This window comes from Solanum tuberosum, unplaced genomic scaffold (assembly GCF_000226075.1).
Source record: "Solanum tuberosum cultivar DM 1-3 516 R44 unplaced genomic scaffold, SolTub_3.0 scf00204, whole genome shotgun sequence".
Classification (NCBI taxonomy): Eukaryota; Viridiplantae; Streptophyta; class Magnoliopsida; order Solanales; family Solanaceae; genus Solanum; species Solanum tuberosum.
The window spans coordinates 33998-54766 of NW_006239127.1; the positions used below are offsets into that span (position 1 = coordinate 33998).

Below are 20769 nucleotides of genomic sequence, written 5' to 3' on the forward strand. Positions count from 1 at the left end.
ATTCATCGCCTTCCCCATTTCGTAAACATTTTTGGGGCACAAGAAGTCATGACAGTTTTTCATGGATTTTATCAATCAAGCTCTATACGAATTGGATGAACTTCATATGGACACTTACAAAATAAAAAGGTGCCCAAATCTCTTGTAGTCGTGACTCAACTTCTTGTCCCTTTACACCAAGGGAAAAAAGCATGTCACCGCGACCCTAGACAATATAACTATTTACCAATTCCTTGTGTGAGATATAAATTTGCATCGTAAATAAAAGGTGATTAGTACTATATTACTACTACTTCTGAATTATGTCATAGGGCTTTCGAGTATTAAATAACATCCAACGAAATACAAGATCCATCTGTGCCATCATATATATATATATATATAATATATGATGTATGATAGTAATTGATAATTAACTATTTGGATATCACTTTTAAGAGAGTAGTTATATCTAATTTAATTTAATTTTGTGACTTTACTGATACAGGTATAAAGTTTAGTAACCATAGGTGAAATTAAAGCTTCGAAGCTATAGGCAACACACTCAATATACTCAAAAACCAAATATAACATATGAAAATATACAATTTTATGAGCTTATTGATTGATACAAGAGGTATGCAAATGATTCAAACACACCACAAAGACTCAATATACTCAAAATGACTAAGAAAATACTCAAATATAGTGTATTTATGTTTGACAATGGGTTTGGAGTTTTTATGACATCAAAGGGGGAGAGAATTTAATCACAACATTAGCAATCAGGAAAAGCAGCAGTAGCCACTAGCCAGAAAGAAAATGAAAAAAGAAAAAAGTATTAGTTAACCGAAAGATAGTTATCGGTCCAAGAACACAAGGTATTCCTGCTTTTACATGGCAAGGAAGATGAGACAAAATACAAGGTCCTCGAGATTCTCAATCGCTCTTTTTAGGGGGCGTTGGAAGCGAATAACAAACAATTACATTACATGATCACTCTCTCAACTTCTTACATTTCAGTTGATGAAGACATCAAAAACTAGTTCAAACCACATAACGATAAGTAATATAACGGCCTGCAGTCTCACTTGGTCTAATAATTTTCACGACTTGGCCACGTTTTAGCCCATAGTATCTAGCAATTGGGTCGGTGATCTGAATCCGTGGAAGCTGTTTCAGCAGAAGAAAATATTAGGCATTCAACTAGATAGAAAATTGATGATAGTAATCAATGGTGCCTATGTAAATAGCATAAATAAAAACAATGGCAGGGTAATCAAGATGAACAATGGCTGTGTTTAAGTGCAATGATATTACAGAAGACGAACCTGTGTTTCTTTCACAGTGTATCTTTCCAATAAGGACTTCTTTTCTTCAGGAGAAAGTAGCAGGTGCTCAGGAATTAGAACATGATTTTTTATGTTTACCAACATCTCTGCCTCCTGAAACGTTAAAACATACATCTCGATGATTAAGCATCATAAGGTAATAGATAATTATCAATCACGTAGAGCAACTAAATGTGCATATTAGAAGCCAAGCAAGCTCCCTGATTTGCCAAATCAAACAAATAACATAACTGTTGCCCCTAGAGGAATACCAAATAACCCTTTATATGAGTGAAAATGCTAGCAGAATCATTCTCTATCAAAATACATACCATCTTTGGATAACATAAAGTTGCAGAATACTTCCCAATAGATAATTTTTTTCAAATATGTGATGTCATTCTGAATAGAACGTCGATTTGTTCATATAATGTACAATACTGTTAAGCCATTGTCTTGTGGCTTATGACGTCAGGTACAGGTTGTCTAGGCTAGTCCAATCCATAATGGTGTATAAGCTAGTTTTTTTCCTCATATACTTGAAAGAGCGCTTTGGATTCTAGTATCATTTTAGCTTTTTTGAGTTAGAATTTGCTAAATGAGCCATCCAATGAGGGGGGTTAGGCAGCTCTTAGCAGTCTCATCCCTGAACTACCTCACCCATTTCACTGGCACAGACTTGGCAGCCCCATATGGCTTCTAGGAAGTTAAGATATGATTGCATGTAGTAAGTTACTATTATCAAAAAAAGATATGATTGCATGTAGTAGGAAGTAGATTCTTAAACTTGACAATTGGTCTTTGCACTTTTATTCTAATTCTAAAGAATTTGAACATCTATCCTTCTGAAACTTGAAAATGTCATTAAATGGAAAGGGCCTGTAAGCAGATACAAGGTCTGCTGGAATTGGAGACTAATATCTAGAAGTATCTTCTATAAAAATATCCAAGAAACCCACTGTGTTCAGCTTTGAAGCTCGGTGGTATAGACATCGATATATCCCTCCACAATTTTGAAAAGTTACCCTTATTCGACCCATTGGTCCTAACTCCTAAGTCCTAACCAATATCTGGAATAGTGATTAGACAAACTCTATTAAGAATTAGTCACAAGAGTTTTATTTTGACTTTTGACACAGATTTTTATCTGATGAAACTCCGGATATCAATGTTTGGAAGAAGGGTATCTTAGATATAAAAGTTTCCAAGTTAGGACACACATTAAAGACTTTCTTTTAAGGTGCATCAACCACATGCAGTTCAGAATTATATAACATAATCTGAACCTACATTTCAATCATATTAATCATTCACAGTCTCAATGATATCTTTTTCATAATGAGCTGCCACCACTTTTAGCATACCAGACCACAGATTTCAATTGAATAGCATTAGCCATGCAACACAACAGCAAATTGGAAGCCTAATGAATTTCAAACACTTTTCCAAATGAAACAAATGACTGAATGTCCCCCTCCCCACTGCCACCCCAAAGAATAAGAACAACAATAATCAAGAGAACCCAGAGATGAGCTTCTCGTTCAGAACACATATCTAGGGTAACGTGAAGTGGCATCATCATTATGCCATTTTGCTACAAAAATAGTACACTTAACAAAATGTAAATGGAATCTAAACAACATACTATGTCTCAAAATGTAAATGGTATCGTACCAACATACTTGAGTAGTGTCAGGTGCTAAAACAAAAAGTAGTCGGACCAAAATCGAAGAAACTAAATAACAAAGGTACCAAAAATAAAATGATCACAAAACTAGGAGTAAAGTAAGATCCTCAGCTATTTCATAACAATTTCAATCCTTCATTCAAGTAGTAAACACAAGCTAATAGTAGAAATAGTACAGTAGTCACCTGAAAAACCTCCAAGTGGAACTTTGTAGATATTTCACTTATGCAGGTACGAGCAAAGGGAGTCAAATTTTGTTGTACAATCAGAATTGCTTGGAACACATCTTCTTTTTTCATGCGCTCTGTATAAGTTTTCATTGTCTTAACACCAACCTTTGGCTCCTCCGGAAAGAACACATATATCTGGAATCAATAAACCAAGGAAATGGCTGAGACATAGGTGGCAAATAATTATGAAATCCTCAGGTATACACTGAATTGATGAAGTGACATACTTTACTGACATACTAGTAAAAACAAGGAGTAATTTACGCCATAAAACCTGGAAAAAAAAACCTTTTTTTCTGGAGAAGTAAAACAAACACAGTATTTCATCAATTCAAGAAAAGATCTTTTTTATTATCGGTCGTCAAATTCAGGAAATATTAAAATCCTTAGACAAGAAAGCAGTGCAAATAAACTTAACAGTAACCATAATCAAATTATGCAAGAAAGGAAATTGAAAGAACACACCTGATCAGAACTGTTGTTACGTTTGGCTTTCTGAAGTACAAGGTCTTCTCTCTTCATGTTCTCACCATACTTCTGAAGGAACTGATGTTTTGACATATTTATCTCAAAATCTCCAACAAGATAGCCCCTATCGGACAACATTTCCATCAGTGTCTTACGAACTCTGAAAAGTCTTGAGAGCTCCTCCTCTGATAGAGCCATCTTTGTGCTAATAGATTCAAAAATTCAAAAAAGAATCTATTATGGTAAAGAATTTGGTAGAACTCCTATTTACAGCTAATACTCTGAACACTGGACGCATCAGACAAGAATTTCAATGTCATTTTTGTAACAAGAAACTTTGCCCAACTACCTTAGCTAAAACTCCCGCCCCTCTAGCTCAGTGGTTACCAAGTTCTAAAAAAAAATTAGCACTACATAATGCATGGACAAGACAGACAGAAAAACTATGTTGAAGACGCACAAAAAACTTCTCTAGCAAAAACTGTTTTTTCTATTCAATAACTTTTGTTGCAAATAAAAACACTAACGAAAAGAAAGACACGTTCAATGGCAATGGAATATAAGCTGTCAAATTATATAGCATATGTGACACCACAAATTTCTTTTTCGAAACTCCCAACCTATATCTAATAAAAAGATGCTGATTCTTCATCATGGAGAATAGAAGGCAATGTTGTTTTACTGTCACTAGATCAAATAAATAAAAAACGTAAAATCCCATAAGATTGGACAGTCTATGTTGCTCGGACTCTTCAAAAATGCCAACGGGTGCGTGTCGGATTTTGCCAAAAGTAGTGTATTTTTGGAGAATCCGAGATGGGTGCGGCATCAAAAGTGGAGAGTCCGCGCAACAAAAAGATTGGATACAAATTTCCTAAAATCCCTTATAAAGGGATACAAATTTCGTAACTTTCCTTTATAACAATCATATCATTCTATCAATTTGTATGAGGCAAAGTGTTGTCCAGTTAAGTCGAGAACTCTCATACTCAAACGATGAGAGTTGCGAAAATGAAAATACTGAGCTGAATACGTTAGCATACTAGGATAGATAAAAGATTAGGAACGAAGATATTCCGGATACATGAGTGAAATGATTCGGGCACGTGAAGAGGAGATACACAGATGGCCCAGTACAAAGATAGAAACTTTCTTTTATACTTGCAATTCCATTAAAATAAAACAAGCAAATCATTCAGTTAAAATCATAACTTAGCACAACTTCCATCTAAATTTGGGCATTCAAAATAAAGTGACAAGCACATCTACTTACAGTTAAAGATACCCAATACCCATATAAACCCTACACAGAAACTTCCCACTAAAGCCGAATCGGAGCAAAAACTAAATACCAATACAGCTTTTCTATTACGTATCAGCACAAGAAAAATTCAAAAATAAAAACTAAAAATCAACTCAACTAATTGAACGTAACCTCTAAGAACAACTCAAATTAAAAGATGCAGAGTAGAGAAGTTACGTGTATCAACGGCGGCGGCGATACTCAGAAGGAAGAAATCCGATAAACGCTGGCACCCTTTCAAGGGTTTTTTGTCGGTTCGGTCCACTTCCCTCTTTTTTATGGAAAGAAGAAAGAACAATTTATTTTAAATTTATAAAAAGGTATGAGGGTCTGAAAAATACCCTAACTTTGGTCGGATTTACTGTTGCGATACTAAACTTTCATAAGGACCTATAACCTCCCTAGACTATTTAATTCCGTATTTTTTACCCCCTGAACTATTTAATAGTGTATTTTAAAGGTATATATGTGCCCACGTGGACACATTACTATTGATAATTTTGCATTATTTTTTATGTCCACGTGGGCAAATATATATGTTTAAAATACGGTATTAAATCGTCTTGGGAGGTAATAGATCCTCATGAAAGTTTAGTATCGCAACAGCAAATCCGACCAAAGTTGGGGTATTTTTCAAACCCTTATCCCTTATAAAAAAAAATGAAAACAAAAAAAAAGGCATATTAACATTCCAATTTTGAAAATTTAAAATTAGAAAATTTGATTATAAATGGCAACGAAACACTCTAATTTATTTTTATTATGTCTCATGAACACCTTGTTTTATTTTTTTTACCCTCTCTTTAGGAGCTTCCATTCCTTTTTTCCTCTCTTGGTGATTCGAACTCGCAACCTTTGAATTGAAAGTGAGGGGTGCTTAGCATTTGAGCAACTCCCTAATGCTGATTTGGTATATATTTTTTTTAATAAAGAATTTTATTCATAAATCAAACTAAAGAGGGCAACATAGTGTTAATTTCGTCCCTTTAGAAAACAGATATAACAAAAGCGGAGGTTGTAGTACAACATTAAGCTTCCAAAAATATCAAACTCACATTTTTTTTTGCTAACTGATCCGCTATTCCATTAGCTTTTATATATATGTGCTTGATTGATGTCCTTCTCTCAACACTTCAGGTACTTTCATTCGTCAATTAAATTTTGATGGAAACAATCTTTGTCAGATAACATGCCAATGATTTCATAGCAATCAGTTTCAATTATTAAAATTTATTATTCTCACGGAGATAAAATTTATTATTTTCATGGAGATGAAATTTATTATTCTCACGGAGATAAAATTTATTATTCTCACTAACGTAGAGTCACTTTAACTCACACCAATCGATTGTTGAATAAATAAATTTGTTCTCTTCATTTACTCCAACACCTAATTTATTACTTCTACCGTTGTATTTATTACAACTTATAGTTATATCTATTTGAACAACAAAGCAGATCAAATTGATATGAGCATATCAAGTAGTGCTAGTGATTCTGATAGCGACATTGAGGATGTTATTTTCTACGTTGCAGTAGTTGAACATATCAAACAAGTCAGACGAGAACATAGGTTGTTATGTTGAACACAACAACATACATCTAGGCTTGATATGGTATGGATCAATGAACTTCTTTGTGGACAGCGCATGCGTATGTATGAATCTATGCGGTTTTATCCTAAAACATTTTGTCAGCTTGTTAGTTTGATAAAAACAAAATAACTTGTTGCCAATTGAGCATCGGACCACGCGGGTTCAAATTGAGGAGGCTTTGGGTATTTCCTAACCATCATTGCTCGAAATGATAGTCAACGCTCGACAAGTGAAACTTTTCAACATTCACTTGAAACAAGTAACATGCATGTTAAAATAGTTGTCGAGGCAATTAGCAAGATGGCACCAACATTTATACAACAAAAATATGACAGGTGTACATTCCAAAATTTGATATAATACTCGATTTTGGCCTTGGCTTAAGGTAAAATTTCAAACACATCAATAAATTTATTTTATGGCCTTAATAAGTGCCCATTTATATTTTATGTGTAAGTTATTAGTATTTAGTTGCAGACTTACTATAGACTTTGTTTAAGGAGATAATATTTATTTTATAATTTTGCATTGTCTTGGAAGCACTATTTTATTACTCTTACAAACATTATTTTTATGAAGTGCATTCTATAATGCTTCCAATTTATTTTATGTTCACTAAACTAATATTGATGTATTTTTAATTTGGTAGGATTGTGTTGGTGAGATTGATGGAACATATATAGAAGGGGAAGTTCCTAAAGCGGTGCAACAAGCATATCGTAAGCTCAAAGGAAGAACATCACAGAATGTCTTATGTGCTTGCGATTTTGATATGCGATTTACCTTTGTTGTTGCTAGTTGGGAAGGTACTGCACATGAAAATAAAGTATTTGAGAATGCACTTGTTGAACCAACATCACAATTTTCATTCCCGCCACATGAAAACTTTAAATTACATCCTTAGAATAAATATTATTTATTTACACAAAGCTGTCTCATTTACGTCACATATGCTTTTAGTAATTCTTTCTAAAATGTTTTCTGGTAGATAAATATTATGTTGTTGATGTTGATTTTCAAAACACAAGAGAATATTTAGCTCCATACAAATGGCAACGCTATCATTTGCAAGATTATAGAGGAAGTGAAAGAGAGCCTCAAAATGCCAAAGAACTGTTTAATTATAAGCATTCATCTCTGTGCAATGTGATTGAACAGACTTTTGTAGCTTGGAAAAATAGATTTAGAATACTGAAACAAAGCATGAACCATTATGATATTGATACACAAGTGAAAATTGTCATAGCTTGTGCAATGTTACATGATTATTTGCGAGAATACCAAATGACTGATGAAATATTTATGGTCTATGAGCATAAAAATATAGTTGCGGATGATATTGACCAACAAATGGATCAAAATAACAATGTTAGTTCGTCTTCTCGGTCACATAATCGAGAAATACAAATTCAACGTGAGGAAATTGTCCGTACTATGTGAGAGAATTATATTAAAGACTAGTACATTACAATTTATTTTCAATTTTTTTAATTGAATTAAAGTTAGATGAAACAGTTACTTAAGTGGAGAACAAATAATTTTGTAATAATTTATTATGCGATTTTATAAATTTTTATTTATTTGGTAAGATTGAATAAACAATTGGGGGCTATTTTAATAGGTTTACAACTTATGAGATTCTTATGTTTATGAGAAAATATACAATATAGAAATTTCATATCACATATCCAAACAAATCTTCAATTTCATCTCATAATTCCATATTATGATATCATATCATGATTCCATATCATGATACTATATCACATGGTCAAACGGGCCCTAAGAGTATTAAGTTATTTTGTAAAATGAGCTTTAATTTGTGAAGCAGAGTCCGTGCTTCCACATATAAATGTTGATTTGGTATATTAATTTTAGAAGTGTTTGGATGATCATTTTGTAAGTTAGAATGTACAACTGATACATTAGAAGTGAGTTAAAACTTAAAAGTTAGAATGTCCAACGGATATATTTAAAGTGTTCAAATACACATACTCGAAGTTAAAGTGTTTATTTGTCTGGTAATTACCAAATTTGAGTATCTATATTATGCCCAAAAAAATAAATTATTACCGTTTTATTGGGTTATCGGTTTAACCCAATAACCCAATAGTAAAAATCGAAACCGAACCAATAACCGAATAACTTTTTTTTATAAACCCATTAAAAATCCAATAACCCAATAACGATAATAGAGGGGTGTGCATTGGTTGGTTCAGTTCGGTTTTATATATTATCGGTTCGGTTTATCGGTTTTCAATTTTTAAGTATGCTAACCCAATAACAAACCAATAAGATATTTTTTATTGGTTTTCGGTTGATCGGTTTCTGGTCGTATCGGTTCAAATTTCGATTTATCCAATAAGAAAATGTCCGTAAAATAATATATGACTTCTCACTAGGGGTGTGCACTATTTGGATTAAACCAAAAAACCAAACCAAATCAAACCGAATTCTAATTTGGATTGGATTTTTGGTTTGGATTTATAATTTACTTTGTTTGGTTTTTTGGTTTAGTTTCGGATTTAGAAGTTAAGAAATTCAATATAATATATATATATATATATATTAAATTGCAAATATAACTTTGTTATGTTTCTAATTATTGACATAACCGATTAACCAAATCGAAAAAACTCAAACCAAAAAGAGAAAAATAAAACCAAACCAAATTTAGTTTGGTTCGGATTGGGTTACACTTCTTCAAAACCAAAAACCAAAAAATTCAAACCGAAAAACCGAATGCACACCCCTACTTCTCACTTCTCTAAATGCTTTGATATAGTGAAACGAGAAAGATAATGAGAAATTGCATCAATAAGAGAAAATATAGTACGAAAGCTATAATTACATATTACCGTCAAAACATAGTATGAAATTTCTGATGTTAATCAAATTACGGACCTTTACAAACTTGCAAATGCTACAACCTACAATTACAAACTAAAACTAAAATTAAATAGTCTAACAGACTAAAAGTAAAACTAAAACTAAAATCAAATAGCTACAATTGTGAACCCTTACTTTGAGTAAACAGTAAAGACTAATAAAAACGCCTAGTGTGAAGTCGGTAGCGTATTAATAATTTGATATAGTTAAAGTGTATAGTTATATATTAAATTATTACTAATATTTAATATTTAGGAAGGGTAAAATAGTAAATTATTACCGTCTTATTGGGTTATCAGTTTACCCAATAACTCAATAATAAAAATCAAAATCAAACCAATAACCCAATACTTTTTTTTATAAACCCATTAAAAACCCAATACCCAATAATTATAACCCAATAACATTTTTTCAATTTGATTTATTGATCGATTTGATTTTTCACACCCCTACTATCTAACATTTGAAATTATTAAAAGCCACGCGTGAAGGAAAGCTCATTGATTACTATAGAGTGCTAAAATCTCTTTTTTCCACTTAGCTTTTTGAATGCAGAGATTTTTTTGTTACTTTTTTTTTATATCCTGTCATTATCACTGTCATTATCATTTTGACTAATTTTTTAATTTAAAAAAATGAATTTTAGGTTTATCTCCATCCAATTATTTATATAAAGAGACTAAAGAATACAAGTTCACTCGATGTGGGTTATTTGACATCCAACATGTCTAGATTTGGACATCTCAACTGCGAATAGATAAGATGGACCTAACATGAGTGAATTGCCAAATTATGATGATATTATATCATGTTAAAAACAAATTTTAAATTTAACTTAACATTAAAAAAATAAATTAGCTCAATAGACTATTGAATCTATATCCATTCGATGCGGGATATTTGACACTTTCAAAATCTACTTATTCTAGTAAGTAATTTTTTAATTAGAAATACATAACAATATTAGAGCAGTGTTTGGCCAATGTTTCACGAGTATTTTTGAAAAAAACATGTTACAATACAAAAAAACATTTAATTTTTTTCCTAAAAAAATGGTCACCCTCAACTCAATTAGTCAAATTTATTATTGGTAGGTAAGTATCTAAATTCTAATAATATAAAAACTCCATCTACACTGAATTGGAGCAACACTCATTTTAGCCTGCAACAATTTTTGTCCAGCTCTAAAGGATGAACATCACTTGTAAGTAATGTAGATTTTATTTTATTTTTGTTTCAATTATTTTTCTTATCCATATAATTTTTAAGAATATGGTTTATTAGGACCTTCATTTTTCTCCTCATAATGAAAAAAAGAAGAAGAAAAGAATTGATCTTTTCATTGTTATGGCTTTCATAATAGTCTTTTTTTCTTTAAATAGAGTGTGCTAGTGTACTTGAAGTTCTATCATTTAGGCATCTTTTGGTTCGCAGAGTAAATTATCTCGAGATTATAATCTTTGGAGATAGGACATAAAAAATTCGCAAGTTTGATGGGATAAGATGGGATATTCAGGATTATGTTTATATTGACATAAATTTATATTGTCAATCAAACAGTATAAATTTTATATCTACCTTAATCTTGGGATATCCACCTTATGCCGTGTACCAAATGACACCTTAATGTATAAAAGGGAAACTCAATGCACGAAGAATCTCGTGTTCATGTAGGTCATGGAAAGGGCGAAAGCAATATATATTGTGTAGAAATCAGACAAGGAATGAACTCAATTTGTTGAGTTTTCCTTTTTCTAGATTATTGGTAGGGGCGAAGCTAGAGTTTTAATTACACATTCCGCTGAATAAGTAGCTTTAGTCAAAATTCTGTATTCCTGTTGAGAAATTCACTTAATATGTATAAATAATCTATCCAGACCAGTAAGTTGTCTTTTCTAGAAATCGGAGCCCTTAAACTCAAAATTCTGAATCCGCCTCTGATTGTTCGTTATGAAAGCTGAGGACTTTATTGATTCATTTTACAGCTCTGTTGATGTCAAAGTGGCCTTGCTTTAGATTTCTGCTTCTGTTGGCATTGTTGTTGGCGATATCTGGAACAAGTACAAGTTTAGCCTATGATAGACGCGAGGTGATAAAGGCAAATCGTGGTGTCGTTGCCACTGATGATGGACGATGCTCGAGGATTGGAAGAGATGTTCTGAGAGAAGGAGGCCACGCTGTGGATGCAGCGGTTGCTGCAGCATTTTGCTTGGGAGTTGTTAGTCCGGCGTCTAGTGGCATTGGTGGAGGTGCATTCATGCTAATAAGATCAGCAGATGGAAAAGCACAAGCCTTTGATATGAGAGAAAATGCTCCCAAGAAAGCCTATAAGGTATTTGAATCTCTTGCAATTTTTCGATTGTTCAATTAAGCAATCCTATACATTCATGATATTCGAGACATTTTAACTAGAAACATGGCTTCTCGTTTCGTTTTTAAACCTTTGGATGATATCGAATAGGAATGAACACAATCGTGTTAGTAAGTTTCATACTTCAACTATCTCTGTAGGACTATGAAAATCCATGTTTTAGTCCTCACCTAAACATATTACACGTATAAGCTACCTATACAGAGTCGCGTAAACACATGGACCTGCATATATAACACATATTTAAAGAACATTTGGTGGAAAATAGCATTTGTAATCTTCCATAGATGAATTTAGGAGAGAAAATGGGAATGCACCAGTATCAAAATTGAGGATGTTTAAACTAGAGCTCAGATTACGTTTCTATTTAGTCGCGCAGGTTATAGTACTAGTTATCGATATTGCTTCAAGTTCTTATGTTTTCGAATAAATATATGTACTTAAGAATTCCTGGTAGAATTCTTACAAGTCATGTCCATATCTTTCTTGTCCAGAATATGTATGCACAAAATGGTGCTCTAAAATCTAGCGGAGTTCTTTCAATAGCAGTTCCAGGAGAAATTGCTGGCCTTTACAACGCGTGGAAACAATATGGAAAGCTTCCATGGAGAAGGCTTGTGAGGCCAGCTGCACATTTAGCTCATAGCGGGTTCAAGATTTCTCCGTATCTTCACATGCAAATGCTCAGAAGTGAATCAGATATAATGGCTGATAAGGGACTTCATGACTTGTTCACTTCAAATGGCAGCCTTTTGCGGATAGGAGATATATGTTATAACAAACAGCTAGGGAAAACACTAAGAGCACTTTCCGCGTTTGGAATTAGACCATTTTACAATGGATCGATTGGGGTCAAATTGATCAAGGATATAAGAAAATCCGGAGGCATATTAACAATGGAAGACTTGCAGCAGTATCAAGTTCGTATAAGAGAACCTATCGTTGCAGACGTGATGGGATTTCAGATAATTGGTATGCCACCTCCTTCATCAGGAGGCGCTGCAATGGTGCTAGTAAGTATATAATTAAGTAAATAAAAGTATGCTCTCGGACTTTTTCCTCTAGTCATTACTATGTCTACCTCTTACAGAGAAATGCCTTATACTTGTTGTCCTCAGGTACTGAACATTCTTGCACAATATGGATTTCCAATGGAAGGTTCGAGCTCCCTTTTGATTCATCGACAAATTGAAGCCTTGAAACATGCATTTGCAGTGAGGATGAACCTCGGTGATCCAGATTTTGTTAACGTTAAAAATGTCGTAAATGATATGCTGTCAACAGAATTTGCAAAACAGTTGAAGAAGACCATATATGACAACATGACTTTCAGTCCCAATCACTATGGTGGCAAGTAAGCAACTTCAACTAGTTCCTTTCGTTTAACCTATTTCGAGCACTCTAATTACTCATCGGGATTTGTATGTCACTTAAATCAATGTTCAAATGCAACAACTTTGACAATAGGTGGAATCAGATTAATGATCATGGTACCAGCCACATGTCCATTGTGGACAGTGAACGAAATGCTGTATCGATGACTAGCACTGTAAATTCTTACTTCGGTGCTAAGTATCTCTCACCGAGTACTGGGATAGTTCTTAACAATGAAATGGATGACTTCTCCATTCCTGCAAAACATTCCGAGAATGTTCCACCACCAGCACCTGCAAATTTTATCCATCCAGGCAAAAGGCCATTGTCATCAATGACACCTACTATTGTTCTCAAGGTAAGATTTACAATTTTTCCAAGTGTAATGAGCATGGCATAATGGAAGAGGGGACTTAACAAAATGATACTACATTCAGTCCATATTATACGTCTTTCGATGAATTTAACAGATTCCTAGAAGAACATAAGTCTTTGGACTCGTAACGGATCTTGAAGTACTATTTCTACATCTCCCTGACCAAATCCGCCTACACCAAAGGCCTCTGCCCTTCCATCCCTGGGATAGGTACAGAGGAGGGCAGAGCTTTTTTTTTTATTTTTTTATATCGTTAAAGAGTTGAATATGGTTTTTTCGTATTGCCAAAGATTTGAAGAACGAAAATAGATGGCAAGTGCCTGATCGAAACAAAATGGGGTTCAACATCTGTTGTATATACATAAAAATAATTTTAACCATGTATAGACAATGTAATTTTTCAACAAAGAGAGTTTGTATGAACCCTCTTGGCCCTACTTGGGTCCGCCCCAGACGACTAATATTTAGGAACCGAGGTAGCATATTCTATGTTTTGAACCTTATTTGTGTTATAAACAGGGCGGACAACTGAGAGCTGTTGTTGGTGCAAGTGGAGGAGGAATGATCATTGCTGGTACAACTGAGGTTTTTCTGAATCACTTTGCAAGGGGAATGGATCCCTTCTCTTCTGTAATGGCTCCAAGATATTACCATCAGGTACTTGCACAACTGACGTTTTTCCGAATCATTTTGTTACATATCGTTCCATAATGTATCATATTGCATTGTATTGTTTTGACGCATACAATGTTTGGATAGATTGTTTTAGTTTCCCGTCATTTGTAATGCCACTAACTAGAAATCCAAAGAATAAGCTAATTACAGTATTACAAAGGGTACGAGGTAGAGTTATTATAAAAATAGGAAGGATAAAAAATGAAATGGGATTCTTAAACAATAAGGGCAAGATGAGGGGGGAAAGTTAATGACGCGATCACATCAAAGTTATATAAAAATGTCTTTTTTTACTGTAAAATAACACCGAAATTGGTTATACAATATAACTGAAGACTTTAAGTAACAGTCAAAACAAACATTTTGTTCAAAGTAACGACGATATAATACAATAGGTAACAAGTAACAACCATATCCAAACAAGCCCTAAAAGCCAATTGTCATTATCTTTAGATATCAAAATTGTGTGCTAAATGGCACATAAGGCAAGAGAAACAACATAGTTCAATCCTTATTTCTTTACATTAAATGGAGAATCTTATTTATTTTAAATGTAGTACAACAATAACATACTCAGTATAATTCCACAAGTGGGGTTCAGAGAGGTTGGAGTGTATGTAGACCTTATTACCACTACCTACAATGTAGTGCTCATGATTGCAAGAACATTATTACTCTTCTTTTTCTTCCAATCTTCTGATTTTCAAGCTTATTGAGCCTTCATGTTATTGTACTTTGCAGTTGATTCCGAATGTGTTACAATACGAGAATTGGACAGTCGTGACAGGTGATCACGTAGAGGCTCCAGCGAAAATAAGGGCTGCCCTTCAAAAGAAGGGACATGTCCTACAAAGTATTGCTGGAGGGACAATCTGCCAGTTTGTTGTTCAAGAATTCAAGTCATCCAAGTTAGGGGAGCTTGTAGCTGTAAGTGATCCGAGGAAGGGCGGATTTCCTGCTGGATTTTAGACGTTGAGTTCAACGTCTAACAAGAAGTCGTTTTCGTTGCACAAGGACCCTAACAGAGGAAATCCATGTATGATCATTGATCAGTATCATCTGGTTAAGTGTGATTTCTATTTTATTGAATGTTTGGAGCTCTCATTAAAACATATACAACTAGAGCTACCATCTGTGTAACTAGGTAGACACAAGGGCGGAGCTACAATTGGTGAAGGGTGGTTAGTTGAACACGATCCTTACGTCAAAATGTTAAAGAAAAAACACTTAATAATATATATGATTGAACTCATTTTCCTATAAATTGAATTGGTCCTGGCGGGGCTCGAACCCGCGACCTTCGGCTCATAAGACCAACGCTCTAACCAACTGAGCTACAGGACCATTATATTCTAATATATATTATTTTTTCTTAATTATGTCACTTATTTTATTTTAATTCAAAATTTGGAGAATATGATGATCATTTACGTGCAATGCACGTGAATTTTGGTGTCTTTTATAGACGGTAAGACGGATAATTCAATGTGCTCATCGGCGTTTGACCCTAAAAGAAGAAATAAGTATGTTTAATTGCAGTTGAGGTAGATTCAATATTCATCAAAATGAAAAATAAATACTCATTATATTTGATATAATAGTTAAATTCAAAGTATTTGAGTATTTCCTGAACATGCAAAACAAAAGAATTTAGGTAAGTTTGTTATATAATATTTCTCTCATATCAATTAGTTAAATTAATATAAATTTTGAATTGAAAGTTATAAAATTTTAGGTGATTTTTTTTTTTTGAGATATAGCCCACACAGTTCTTGTCATCCTTATAAGTTTTTTTCTTTTTTTGAATAAACAAAAGAACAAAGTTTATATCTCAAAGATTTTCACTTAATGACATTTTTTGGACCAACTATTCAAATTTTCAGTCCATTATTTTATACAATAAAATAGGAATTTATAAAGCTAGAAGCTTTTAAGCATGTCTTAAGTAGACTACTCAACAATCAATATCAAATTGAGAAAATGGTCAAAACCTCCGAACCTATAGCCGGATTTCCAACTACACACTCATACTTCATCGTGATCCTATTACCCTCTTAGACTATTTTAAAATGGAGTTATTTGCTCTCTATGTGCTGAGGTGGCAAATAATGTATAGTTCACTCTCAAGTGTTTATAAGTATTTCTTTTATTTCATTATTAATTTTCTACTTTTGATGTTTCCTTTTATTTTATTTTTTTACTTTTAATGTTCCTTTTCTTCTTTCTCTTTAACGAAGAAACACCAGCAACAACATGAGCTGCAGCGGCGGCACCTACGATCCACCATGTGAACTTCACTCATCCTCCACCAAGTCTTCATTGGCCTTCCATCATTAAGCCCCCTCTTACCTTCAAATCACATACGTCTCACATTAGCTCAATTAAAAACTCATCGGAAATAATTATTGTTACTCCACTATGTGAGAACAGACCCATCAACCATAAATTTCATTGTGAACCACCACTTAAATCACCACTGCCACTTCCTTTGTAGCTTCAAGATTTTTAAAGTAGGAGATGCGGATTCAAGCATAAACACAAAATTTAAATAGTTAGGTCTCACATCTACCTTTTTTTTTTCCAGATCTGATAAAGCTTTGACAATCAAATATACAATAAACATCGAATAGTACAATAATCTTACAAAATCTTCATTTTAAATATTTCCACCCAACTAAACTAAACTAATTGCATCTAAAAATTCAATTCTCAAAATTGACCGACTTTTTGGAGCATTGAATTGTTAATGATTTTGAGTGAAATTTCATCAATCTCGAGAGAAAAAGCAGGAAATGGTGTAGAAATGGAGATTATGAAGGGTAATTAGGCGATTATTGAAAAAAATTGGGGATTTTCGAAGGTTGAATTGAGAAAAATTTAGATGAAAATTGATGAAAAATTGTGGTCGATGGGAGAAAATCATAGCTACATTGAATGAGTTAGAGAAAAAAATAAGCAACTCTGATAAAGAAGACTCCGACAGGTGGCTGATGCCATGTCTGGAGATAAAGAAAACAAAAAATTGATTTTTTATACATTAAAAAAAAATATATTACGTGGCGGGCGCGTGTCCATACAACGCGCATAATCTTACCAACCCTTGACATATGAACAAGAAAACATGTCCTTAACGGAATGGTACTTACGTTCATACAGGTGTTGCATGGCTGTCGTCAGCTCGTGTCGTGAGATGTTTGGTCAAGTCCTATAACGAGCGAAATCCTCGTTTTGTGTTGCTGAGACATGCGCCTAAGGATAAAGTCTTTGCAACCGAAGTGAGCTGAGGAGCCAAGTGACGTGCCAACGCTACTAATTGAGTGTCAGCACCTAGTTGTGTTGTCAGTAAGAAGGTAGCCGGCGCCTTTAGAAGCACTTTCTATTTCTAGTTAGCGTTGTTTTTTATTGCAGCTAGCACGCTTGACGAATCTTGTATGTGTTCCTAAGAAAAGGAATTTCTCCATTTTTTCGAGGTCTCAAAGGGGCGTGAAAACGCATAAGCACTCTTGAGTCGTTCAAAGCAAAAGAAGTTCCAATCACAGACAGCTTCTAAAAGAAGAGAAAAGAGAAGTGAGGCAAGGGCGGCAAGACCAGAGAAGGAGCTAAAACCGCTTAGGCCTTTTACTAATGCCCCACACTAAAAGAGAGAATACGCTTAGCCAAAAGAATGTTTTTTATACACCTAGGACATGTATGAACCAATGGATTATAACCAAGGAAGATTAATTGATTGTTTGCTTTGCAGGATTCTCAATTTTTTAAACCAACATATTTTACTCAACAAGCTATTATGGCTAGTCATTTCAGTTTGATATTTTCAAAGTTTGTATTAGTTAATTCGATAATCCATACTTGAAAATAAATATCAAATACTAAAGTTTCATTCAGTTAGGTAAATCAAACTTCAGTTCGGTAAAATTTAATATCATATTCGGATTTTACCATTCAATAGAGCAACTATTAATAATAATTTCATAGCAATCGGAACATCACATAAATAAAAATAATACACTATACCATATCTTGTTTAAGACCACAAAGTTAAAAAAAATAAAATTACTTTCTGAAACTTCGAGTCCAGTTAAACTAAAACAACTAAATTGAAACTCATTGAGTATCTAATAGTAAGTCTAAACACATATATAACATAATTAAATGAGTGTTTCCACCACATTCCTGTTGAGTTGCTTCCATAAGCTTTATAGGCGCTTTAGACAAATGCATTTCTCTTTTTGGTGCTCTTATTATTAGAATCACGCAAGTGATGATTGAAAAAGCCAAAACAACTATCGTTAAGATAAATAATATTAATCCAAACTGGTTCATTTAATTTTTTTTAAGATTCCATGCGCAAATTCACTGTCAAATTTAAATTGTTTAACTCTCGAAAAATAAAAAAGTCCACATAAGTTGAGACAAAGGGAGTACATATTAATAAAAACATATAAAAATATTATTGCAAACTTTATTAATGAATAATAATAACTTTTTTATATATAAGAAACACATATTACATTAAACTATACTTATATATATTATATGTTAAACAAATATGTATATATTTAATATAAGAATAAATATACACAAAATCTTATTTCAACTCGATAATTGATAAAAGTAAATGCAATAATAAAATATAAAAATAATATTTTTTGTAAAATATGAATATCAAAAAACGATTAATACATGAAATATATATGATAGTTTATACAAAAAATTGATTGAAAATATATTTATTTAATCAAATAGCAACTTGAATGGACTATAGATCAGTCAAAATTGAGTGTCAATAATTTTTCGATAATCCTCCACCGCCCAATATATAGATGTGATATAAAGCTTGATTAATCCATTGATTGAAGCAAATGCATCTGATTTGCTTGAACAAAATACAGTGCATATGTTTATATTTTTTTTGAATTGCTTCCATTTTTGCTTTATATGTCGTTTTTCTTCTTGTTTCTCTTATGGTTAGTACCACATAAGTGGTTATTGAAATAGTCAAAGCAACCACCATTAAGATGATTAATTAACATTAATTCAAATTTAGCGGTATTGTAAAATTGATTTAGTAAAACATTTTCTACATTGGCTGATGCATACTGTATACACCTGATACATATTGCATATACAAATGTATAATTTAATTTTCAGATGTAGTATGCATCAGACAAAGAAGAAAATGGTCTACTAAGCCATTTTCATAAGACCATTAATTTTAGATTAATGTTAATCATCTCAATAATGGTTTTTTGGTTATTTCAAAAATCACTTATGTTAGACTAGCCATAAGAGTTGCAAAAAGAGAAATGTATATATGTGAAGCAACTCAACAAGAAGAGAAGAAAAGTATGAACAAAAGTTGCATTTGTTCAAGCAAATCATGATCTTAGAGTTTCTCTTTCTTCAATTAGTGGATTAATTAAGATCTATTGTCACACCCATAGCTTGAGCGGAGACCGATTACTGAAAAAAATAAATTGAACTATTAGTTGTAGATTTTGTTTTAGTTTGCAGACTAGAAAAACTAAATTATATCTCTTTATTCATTATTGAATTAATCACTTAATCTAGGTTGGAAAAGAATTTTGAATCTAGAAAGATAATTCAATTTTAAAGATCTAACACCGATCAACTGAACTTCTATTTAATCAAATATAATAATTAAAAAATTGGAAAGTTCTATTCAAGCATAGATGTTTTAAGGAAATAAGAATATTTGCAAAACATAATTCATTCAAGTATTCACGCATAAATTCATATATCTTTCAATAAAAAAAAAGATAAGGAAGAGAAAAGCATACGAACCTGCTATTAATTGATTCAATTCTTCAGAAATAACTAAGAGGATTCATGTTGAAAATGGGCTCCATTATCATATCGTCACCCTCTTCTTCATTTTTATGAGCTTCCTTATCTCGGCGCCGCTATTTGTTTAGTTGCGATAAAGTGAGAAGTAAAACATCATTACATATACTAGGAGTAAGAAAATAGGGTTTTTTAAAAAGTTATTATAAATTTATTTTTGGTCCAAATACTGTTACAAAACAAAAATTATAGTCCAAAAATTATTACAAACTTTGAATTTTTTTGATCATTTGGTCCCAATTTGTACACTAATATCAAAATTCTATTTTTTTTTTATATAACTATTTATCTGAATGATACAATTTGAAAGAAATAGAAAAAATAAGATTTTTTTTAATTATTTGAGTAAATATTATTATTTCACAAGAATTTCATTAAAAATAAAATAAAAATTAAATTTGAGTAAAAATTATTATTTCGTTTAAAGTTTATATATTTATGTTTGTATCAATTTGTTATTTCGAGTTTTGTCATATTTGTATAATTTCAGACTTTATATTACTCAATTATACAAAAAAAACGCGAATTATATAAACGTACCCACAAATTATACAAACGAGATGCGATTTATACAAATTTTTGCCCTTTCTCGCTCACCTCTCTCTTCACTCTCCCAATCTCACTGC

The 20769-nt window shown here is 32.6% G+C and overlaps 2 protein-coding genes and 1 non-coding gene across 3 annotated transcripts; 1 reads left to right on the forward strand and 2 right to left on the reverse strand.

Moving 5' to 3' along the window:
- Positions 1-654: 654 nt before the first annotated feature.
- On the reverse strand, positions 655-5270 carry LOC102597013 (DNA-directed RNA polymerases II and IV subunit 5A-like). The gene is made up of 5 exons (XM_006355471.2): positions 5176-5270; positions 3693-3900; positions 3183-3362; positions 1311-1424; positions 655-1152 (listed from the first exon to the last, which is right to left on the reverse strand). Exons 2-5 carry the CDS (start codon positions 3891-3893, stop codon positions 1027-1029), a joined length of 621 nt encoding a protein of 206 aa, XP_006355533.1. The 5' UTR covers positions 3894-3900; positions 5176-5270; the 3' UTR covers positions 655-1026.
- Positions 5271-10581: 5311 nt separating this feature from the next.
- Positions 10582-15581, forward strand: LOC102597338 (gamma-glutamyltranspeptidase 1-like). Its single transcript, XM_006355472.2, has 7 exons — positions 10582-10686; positions 11468-11814; positions 12348-12866; positions 12972-13207; positions 13321-13585; positions 14123-14260; positions 15020-15581. The coding sequence occupies exons 1-7, from the start codon at positions 10674-10676 to the stop codon at positions 15245-15247; spliced, it is 1746 nt and encodes a 581-aa protein (XP_006355534.1). The 5' UTR covers positions 10582-10673; the 3' UTR covers positions 15248-15581.
- TRNAI-UAU (transfer RNA isoleucine (anticodon UAU)) lies at positions 15549-15622 on the reverse strand. Its single transcript has one exon. It is a non-coding gene; the product is annotated as a tRNA-Ile (tRNA).
- Positions 15623-20769: the final 5147 nt, after the last annotated feature.